Source organism: Gopherus evgoodei, chromosome 2 (genome assembly GCF_007399415.2).
Source record: "Gopherus evgoodei ecotype Sinaloan lineage chromosome 2, rGopEvg1_v1.p, whole genome shotgun sequence".
Taxonomy (NCBI): Eukaryota; Metazoa; Chordata; order Testudines; family Testudinidae; genus Gopherus; species Gopherus evgoodei.
This window is the reverse complement of record NC_044323.1, coordinates 198,816,464-198,826,130: the sequence shown is the minus strand read 5'-3', so window position 1 is coordinate 198,826,130 and position 9,667 is coordinate 198,816,464. Positions and strand designations below refer to the sequence as shown.

Below are 9,667 nucleotides of genomic sequence, written 5' to 3'. Positions count from 1 at the left end.
AGCACTGCAACCAGGCACAGTGATCTAGGGATAGATCTGTGTGTGTGAATGTGAGAAAGAGTTTCTTAGACCAATGAGTGTCCCATGTGTATGTGGTGCAACTAAGGAATGTGCTTTACCTTAATATCAACAGGAGGCTTGTTAATCACAATATCTCTGTTCACCATCAGGACTTCACCACCACATTCTGGTTCTGAGACAGCTACCACTCTCATAATGTTGTAGTCAGAGAGATGAGACCCATACTGGTCAAATGGTATGTGTAGTGGAATTGTTTTCACTGCAAAGAAAAATTATTTTAATCACTAATCTGTTTCTCTCATCTGATATTTCCTGGCATTTCCACCCTGTAATTTGACTGGCACTAAATAGTATGCGTTATACAGTAGCTTGTTGAATGTCATGGTATCCCATTGTCTTTGAGTGCAGACATGACATCTGCTGGTTAAAGAAGATGCACTACTATCCTCAGCACAGTGGCCAGTTTCAAGGATCTTTAAGTATATCATTGCATTCACCAGGAAGTTCCTCCTTAATTAAAATTTCAAAGCAGAAGATTTTATTGTGCTGTGTTTCCTAATCGAGAATTTAAATTTAGTAAAAATGAATACAAACACTAAGGAGGCAATGGCTTGTTATTCATATCGTATATGGAAAGAGCTTGTCACCTCTAGAAAGTAAAATTATATTAATCACAAGCTAAGTGTTTGTGATATGACAGCCCTCCTGTCTTGTTTATTCCATGGCTTATCTAGTAGTGCTTGGAATGTTCAAGGCCTGGGATCCCATTTCCCTTGAGAGATATTATAATCTCCTCTAGTCAAAGATATACATAGATATCCTCAAACCTTTGGCTGATATCACAGCTTTCAGAGAACTGTAGCTACATCAGTGTACTTAACATAAAACTGTTCCTTAGTTAAAAAACAGACCAGAAGATTTAACGGTAATGAACTTCTGAATGCTCACCAATATCTCTAACCTTTGGAATTTAGCTCTGGTAGAAATTAATCCAGCAGGGCCTACTAGCCACCCAGAGCCATACAAGCAGTGAATTTGCTGATCTTTGGAGGATCAGAACAAAAGCAATCCAACTGTCAATATTAAAGGATAGAGATCCCCAGTATTTTAATCTTCTGGGGCTGTTAAAAGGCCTCTGACTAATCCTAATCACAAGTATTGACCTATCTGCTGAGGATAGTGTTGACTTTGGACCAACAGGAGTGAATTAGATAGCTCCAATGTTTCTTACCTTCCCTTGGACCCAGAATGACATTCATATTGTCCTTCCAGAACTGATCCAATGGACATCCATTGCATGTCATCACTTGAGCACACAAGTTGAAATTCAGGTTCTTGGGCTCCTTTCGTAAGTTTTCAAGCACCCATTGCAGACAGACATCTTGGCCATATACAGGGCAATTAGCCATCTTAAGCCTCATAGCAATACCAGCATCACTCAGGAATGGGCTTCGGAGAGATGCTAACTCTCTGTCTATATCTGAATTGGGAGCATTACAGTATCCAGAATGAATTTTTCTATAAGCTCTGTAAAATGCTTCTTTGTCTTTCAGAGAACCTGTTGAAGAAGATATGGGACATTGAACCTGTTGGAGATGCAAGAGAGCATAACAACTCCCTCAGTCCCAAAAATGATTAAATTCCTTCTTCTTTTCTCCTCTCCTTAGAGCTTAATCTGGTACAGTTAAGTGCCGAACGTAAAGAAAATGCACCTCCTCTCCAAGACATGGCAGTTCAAGGAGACAGGAATGCTGAAAGAAAATCACTTGGAAAACATGCTTAGTTGCAGTTTGTTACCTTTTTATACATGTAGAGTAAATAAATAAAAAAACAGGCATTCAACATAAGTCTCAGAACCAGCATTACAAGGACCAGAATGTGTATAATAGACCACATTACATATATCTGTCTAAAACTAGAGATATCCATATGAAGACACTCTTGCAAATATCCAGCTTCTTAACTTTGCTCCTGTTGTCCCTCAGACATAGTCAGCCAGGGGTTTCATTTTTCCAGTTAGCTTCAACCCATTCCTGTAAGTGTTGTGCTGTATAATCCTTTAACTACTGTTGAATGGTGAATGTATCCCAGTAACAACTGACAAAAAAAATGAATATGAGGGTATATTGGATATGTCAGGTAGCTAACTGATGAGCATGTGTGTTGACATTGCTGTACACTAGGTGAGAATGAAGAGGTTAACTCTTGCTTAAAGAATGATTTAGGGCCTTTCAGAGGTCCTAAAAAACCCAATCCTGGTCTCTATTACCCAGCTAAGGAACGGGCAGGGCCAGAATACATATGAAAATAGTGGGAGTGAATGACTTTAAGCACAATCTTTTAAAAAAATTAATTATATTTAGAAGCCTTTGGAATAAGCTTACTTTCCAACAACTAGGTCAGTCTGGAGAAGTTTTACTTAAAACTGGGAACTTTCACAATTAACAGAATGTGTTTGTTTATATTTCTTATGATCAGTATTTCAAATTCCTGTGAATCAAGGTAAAGTCTTTGGTCCATACCTAATTCATACTTGTAAGCTCTGGTGATATCCTCCCGTAGGTCACTACCAATGCACTTGGTGCTGATGTATTGCCCACAAGGCCATGTGTCATAGTGTAGTTTTGTCTTTGAGACAGAGCCTTGGGAAAGCCAGCCAACACAGCTTGCATTCAGCCGAGAGAACATATGATGGCCGTCATAGTCCAAGTCCAGATCTCCATCTTTGATGCTTCTGACCCAAGTAGGACCACAGCATATTGAACCTAACACAGATCAAGTCAACCATATTACTACATTATGTAACATAGGATACCTACTATACAACCTGAAGAATACGACAGTAATGACATTTACAGAAACATAGTGTTCATTTACCTCTACCAGTCTCCAGGGGTGTTGGATCCAGACACTGCCAATCACCACAACATTGATTTAGATCTCTGCGGGCCATCCAAGATTCATTCCAGCAGTGGTAGCTCCTGTAGCATGTAAAAGTTCAGAGACTTTGTAAAGAACTCTCTGGGGCCAGTCTTTGGTACAAGTCAAAATTCTGGACCAATCAGACTAGAATAGGGGTAGGGTGGGAATATGAAAGCTACCATTGATGTGTGATATTGATCTAGCTGGGTGAATGCTGTATTGGGAGCAGATACTACAGTCACAGAGCTCTACACCAATGATAAGAAGCCTCAAGAAGTCAGCTCTCAAAGAGCTGATTATCAACTAGGTGATCATGATGGAAGATGATGGCCCTGATCCCTGAAGGATTTGTTTCTCATGATCCAGTCAGTATTTTTGGAGCCATTCCAAGATAGATGGCCTCATTTGCAGGTAGTATTAAGTACTTATGAATTTGGTGAATGTTTTATGAGCATCTGATTCTCGTGTAGATTCAGCAATCAAGCTAGTACTACTAGTGCATAATTATATCGTCTTGCAATGTGTCATTATGAGACAGAATTATTGCAACAGTCTTGCAACACTAAAGAAATGGTCCATGGTCAGGCTTATGTGAGTTCTTGTACATCAGTAATAGCATTCACTCTGTTGATTTCACACTTACCAAAGACTGTCTTTGCCACGCAGTGTTTTGCCAGTACAATCAAAAAGTTCATTGACAACAAGGGCGTTCTCAGCACGTTGAGGAGAATAGAAGTTTGTGACAACACGGCTTGGGATTCCCAAACATCTCATCACTGTAAGGGAAAAAGTGCTCCAGAGTCCAGAAAACTTACTCAAAAGTCCCTATAAAGAATGCTTTCCTGGAATAAGTTAACCAATTCCTTTCCTTCTTATTTTTCAAGAAATTTCTCCTATAATTGACACATAACATGTAAATAGTTTGAGCTAAAATCTCCAACAAAAAACACTAAATGCACATAACACTAATGGTGCAAAGTCAGCTTCAGTAGGGGACTTCATTTTGGTGTTGGAAAAGTAGCAAAGGGGGACACAGTAGTAGGAAATAGGATGTTAGGCTTTCTTCCTCGGTCCTTTAGTAGGCTCAGTAATAAGTGTCTGACTAACAAAACATCAAGAGTCCTCTATAATGTTAATTGCAAACAAAGCACAGATTCAATATCATTATGTTATAAAACATCCCCATCAACCAACTTGGAAACTGATTTACCTCAGTAATCAATCACTTATAACCCTGCCAATGGAATTTCTGTTGTCTAGCTCACTAAAATATCCTCTCTTTTCATAGGAAAGGATAGTAGTTTGCAGCTCATTGCTTTGGCTCCCAGATTTTAGGAAGAGATACAGATAAGCATTTTATTGCAATTGTCACCGCTTCATCTTCTGATTCATCATCCAAGCTTGTGCTAGAAGAATATACTACCACATACAGTACACTGTTCTTATTCTGCCTTTTATCACTGGAGGAAATGCTCAGCAAGCGCTGGAGCATATAGTAATGACTGGAGTCAGGGCCAGAAGGATGAGTACTGCTTTTCTTCCTGCTGTGACCAATGCTGAGACAAAGCTGGATCTCACTCTAGTCAGCAATTTTATAGTGAATTTATTTTGGTGGTAAAAAATAGATCCACTTTTTTTTCTAGTGATATGCAGATCAGGTGAGCTGCTTGCTATAGGCTTTTGGGGGAGGGTTATTTTCCTTGATATATCATTCCCCACCAACTTGTGGAGTGGGGGACAGGAAGGCTAGCTTACCTGTGCACATTACTGACGCAAGAGATGCAGAGTCTCCATATCTGACTGGTCTGCATCTGCCTTTATACCATTGCTGAAGGATGGGAACACTTCCATTCCATGACAGTGGTTTAGCCCCCTGCAAGTAATCATTGTTCTGTGGGAGCTTCATGATGCTGTTGCTGCTATGGCCACAGATCTGGAAAACAGACCAGAACAAATCTAAATACCTGATCACTTCTCTACATCCTAAGACTTTTCCAAGATACAAATTCTGCACTGAGCTTTTAAAACTGTGGAAATTCTGATTTGCATGGTTAGTCAAATTTCTCCCTGTTTAGCTCCATATGTGGTATATGTGTGTGTGTGGTTCCTGTGTCTTTCACTCTTCTCCTACAACATAGCTCACTGCTGATGATGCATTCAGAGGTCATATGTGATTACCCATTCACTTACCATGTGGTTTACCACCATGCTGACATGCACAGGATCATTGCGCCAATTACTTTCTCGGTTAGAGTCATGATGGTAATTTGCACCCATATCCAGGAGTTTCAGGCAGATATCCAAAATGCCATCTTCAAACTATGTGCACAAGGAAAGAAGGCTGTTACAGACACTATGGAATGCTGGTTTTGATGAGTTTCCTTTTGTTTTCCTTTTATTGCTGTGATCTCTTCATGATGTGAGCAGACCCCTTTTTCTTAAGGCCTGCACTGAGGGCTTTGCATTGTATCTCATATCTACTGGCAGAAAGGAAATGATTCCTGTTAGAACATGTCAGAGTTACTCCTTGCTTGGCCAATGGAATCAATTCCATCTTTCATTCAGAGGCCTAATCTGAAGTATGCCCCCCACTTCTTCCAGGGAAGTCTCTACAGCCTTCTCAACCCCCGTAGGGCCAAAGTGAAGTTAATTCACCATTCCCCAGGGTTGAGTGTCTATCCTGTAGTCCTCACTAGGGCTGGGTGGGAAGTGGTTTTCCCATCCTGTGAAAACTTTTGAGTTTTCAAAATGTTTCTTGTTCTGTAGCTGTTTTCTTTTGAATTTGTTTTGTGAAAATCAGAGACACCCACCCAGAGTAGCCAGATGGTTAGGGCTCACACCTGGGATGTGAAAGGTTCAAATTCTTGATCTGATGATGCAAAGCAGTGACTTTAACTTGGATCTCCCACATACTAGGTAAGTGTGCTAACCTTCAGGCCTTAGAATCATTTTCTCTCCCTGACCCAATGAATATTGATATAAAGTGGAACAAGTCCAGTAGGAGAGATTGACTGATTGACTGTATAGTCCAGCGGTTAGGGCACTTCCTGTGCTGGGAGGGAGACAGGTTCTGAATCAGGCAGAGTCTGGATCAGTGGAACGCCTGGCCCCTCACCACTGGGCTATCAGGTCTCTCTGCTCTAGTGGTTGCAAGGTGGATTTTTTTTTACCGTATGTTAAAGTATTGAGATTGGAGCATGGTCTGGAATGGCACAAGAAAAACTCATGAAATTCTGTAAAATATCAGATATTTATGTAAATCTTGGATTGCACCAGTGCAACAGAAAGCAAGATCAGTCTGTCTAGGCTCTGTCAATATCATCTTTTGAATTATTGTTGGGTTCCACAAGTTCTGAACAAGTCTCACAGTGTGACATTTACCTGTCCAAAGTGCCATGGTCTAGAAGTAATGTACTTGTGAACTCCCTGGTACAGCATTCCTTGTTCATTCAGGACATATTCTTTTCTGTGGGCTTCATTGTACATATATACTGGGTCATCTGGAAAAGAAGCAGAGACAGAACTATCACTCTAATTTCTGTACCACTCACTTTCTCTTTCCCTTCTCTCTTTACAAATCTGCTGCTTTTCCTGTCTTTTTAAACTTGAAGCTGAGCAACATATTAAAGTGTGTCATCTCCTTGGAAATGTTGTTAGAGTTTTGGATAAATTGTTTAATAACTCACTGTATATGTAGAAGCTTGATTTTTGTCAAATCATTTTTCCTTTAACTGGTCTCACCCAACTTTAAATACGTATAGCCTGAATTTCAGAGATCCTGAGAATCTCCAATTTCCATTGATATTGCAGTTACTAAGCACATCTGAAATTCAAACAGTGTGTGTTTAAATTTGGCACCTAAAAAACAAGGCATGCAAAATTACAGACTGTTTTTGAATATTTGGCAATTACTGACTCACTTAAGGTCATACAGGGTAGGTCTACACAGCCTGGCTGTGACAGGTCTGTGTCAGCTGACTCAGGCTCATGGGTTTCAGGCTGTGGGGTAAAAAATTGCTGTGTTGACATTTTGGGCTCAGTTGGACCCCAGGAGCTAGGACCCTCCCGCCCCCCACCATGGGGTCCCAGGGCTTGGGATCCAGTCAGAACCTGAAAGTCTATACAGCAATTTTACAGCCCTGCAAGGCCAAGAGCCATGAGCCAGAGTCAATTGACATGGGCTAGCCATAGATGTTTAATTGTTGTGTAGGTGTACCCACAAAGTCAGTAGTAACAGCCAGGAACATTACCCAAACCTACTGACTCCTGCCCTGTGCTCTATCCACAGGATAGCGGCCTCTCAGCTCAAACTTCAGAGCGGTATCATGAAGCGCTTTAATATTCTGATGGAAAGTGCTGTAGAAGTGGTGGGGGAAACATTATACTTTAAAACTAATGGAATTAAGTGATCAAATGAAAAAAATGAGCTCCTAATGTCTCTGGATTTTGGAGTCCTCAAAATCTAGATTGGGAGATCCCAGCACTTGCAGGAGAGAAAATGAACATGCACAGTTTGAACCTGAATTGCACATCTCAAGTCCATCTCTTCTGAGAATATTTTTAACTATCCCAAACATCCTCTCCCCTTGAGGCAACTGTTCCTTATAGTTTTGTTAATTTCATACTCCTTCTATAAGCAAAATAATAAATATCCCCAGCATTTCTCTAACCACAGATTTCCTATGGGCTTCTTACCAGCACACCAAGGATTAAAGAGGATGTAAAAGTCTCCTAGGCAGCGGTCATATGTGCGATTACAAGATGTGACGTGCATGTTGAGAATGTGGCGGCCAATACAGGCATTGGTCGGTGGAAACAGGGTGATGTTCATGCACTTTTTTTGATGTGGTTTGTAGCAAGCACTCCAGCAGCTGTGATCTATCCATTTGCCTAGAGAGAAGTTGCACTTCGTCCCATTTGACTCACAGGGTCTGAGGCCTTTTCAGAAAAGGAAAAATACAAGTCTGAATAAAAATGGACAAATCATATTCCACAGACACATACTTTGTCAAAATTACATTTGCAATGTAAAGCTTCTAAGATATAAGGTCTCTTATTTATGTGAATAATGCACAGCACGGTTGGGGAGAAATTAAAACTTTACATGAAATGCAAGGGGGCTTGGAGAAGGTATCTATCGGCATAGGTGGTGAATGAGGAAAGATTATTTATTAGCAGAGGACTGGGGGAAGACCACACATCTTCATGCAGTTTGGAAGTGATTACCTGTCTCCACAGTGAAGGAGATGGTGTCCCTGGAGTCATCCCATTCCCGGTTTTGGAAGTTCACATAAAAGTTGAAGGCCTGACCTCTCCTCACTATCTGTTTGTCAGTGCCAAAGAAATGAGTGTTATGGTTGTTGCAGTTGTGAGGACAATTCAGGTCTACATCTCCTGTTGCAATAGCTGCAGGAAAAGAGGAATAAACCCAATGAGAACAAAATATATCATTGAGGACTCATTATTTAATAGCTGTTGCCAAGCTTCCTGCGGGAGGGGGAAAAAGATGACAGACAAATAAAGAGCATAGCAATTAATCAAAGCAATATATTTTCATTCTGAAGAACTAGTTAAAGAACAAGAAATATTTCAAATCTTCAAAAGGGTTGAGGAACTGGTCAGTAGAAGCAAATAGGGCATATGCCCATATGAAGTTAGTTTCCTTTGCAGCAGAGGTGAAAGTAAGCCAGTATGGGCCGGTAAGGAGGACTGGTAAGAAAAGGAGACTGCCTGAGGGAGGGAGAAGCATGCCCCCCGCATAAAAATAGTTTAAACTCAGCTGTTCCCTGAGCGGGTCAGCCTCCCAGGGTTAGGAGTGGTTTCTGGCATCCTTCTTAATTTCACTCACAATAGGTGGGGGGGAGGGTGTGTTTGACCATGACAGCGGCAGTCCGTTTCTGCTCCAGGGATGAGGGGATCTCTCCAATACTAATATACACAACAAATACAAGCATTTGGCTGCACAGCTTAAATCCAGAGCTAATAAAAGCAGGTGGAAGGGGAAAACTCACTGTCACATTGGTTTTTCATCTCCTCCTTCCCCCTCCTCCAGCCAGCCTGCAGACAAGGCTCTGCATTCCTCACCACCCCCACCCCCTCCTCAGCAGGGGTTCTCCTCTAGGCTCTAGCTTGCAGTAGGGAGAGTGGCTGAGATGCCTGGTGCTGCTGCCTGCATAAGAACAATTTAAACTCAGCTGTTCCCTGCGCAGTTCAACCCCCAGCATTAGGACCCCGTTTCTGGCATCCTTGTTAATTTCATTCTCAGTTGTTGTTGGGGGGGGGAGGGTGTGGGTGACCAAGGCAGGGGCAGTTCTTTTCTGTCCCCGGGATGAGGGGATCTCCTGTATACAAAAAACACAATCAAAATCAGGAACCATTTCCAAGTTTAAATCTATCACATTCCCTCCCAGCAGAGGATCATTTGTGATGTGCAAACTGCTTGCAGATCCTCTTTGAAATGTTACTGAACTGAGCAGGGAACAGCTGAGTTTAAACTGTTCTTATGCAGGAGGCAGGCTTCTCCCTCCCTCAGCCAGTCTCCCTGCTCCTGCTGCAAGCTGCAAGCTAGAGGGAAGCCCCTGCAGCTGCTGAGCGCCAGGCAGGGAGAAAGCACAGTGTCGGCACAGAGCCTAGTGTCGGCAGCCTGGCTGAAGAAAGAGGGAAGACACAGAGAAAAATATGACAGTGAGTTTTCACTTTTTCAAGCTTATTCCAATAGTAAAGT

General features: G+C 41.6%; 1 protein-coding gene across 1 annotated transcript; it reads right to left on the bottom strand.

Moving 5' to 3' along the window:
- Nucleotides 1–635: 635 nt before the first annotated feature.
- LOC115645035 (protein-glutamine gamma-glutamyltransferase 5-like) lies at nucleotides 636–7,732 on the bottom strand. The gene is made up of 9 exons (XM_030549441.1): nucleotides 7,639–7,732; nucleotides 6,325–6,443; nucleotides 5,134–5,262; nucleotides 4,699–4,876; nucleotides 3,587–3,719; nucleotides 2,899–3,002; nucleotides 2,544–2,786; nucleotides 1,253–1,579; nucleotides 636–670 (listed from the first exon to the last, which is right to left on the bottom strand). Exons 1-9 carry the CDS (start codon nucleotides 7,715–7,717, stop codon nucleotides 636–638), a joined length of 1,347 nt encoding a protein of 448 aa, XP_030405301.1. The 5' UTR covers nucleotides 7,718–7,732.
- Between the last annotated feature and the right edge of the window lie 1,935 nt (nucleotides 7,733–9,667).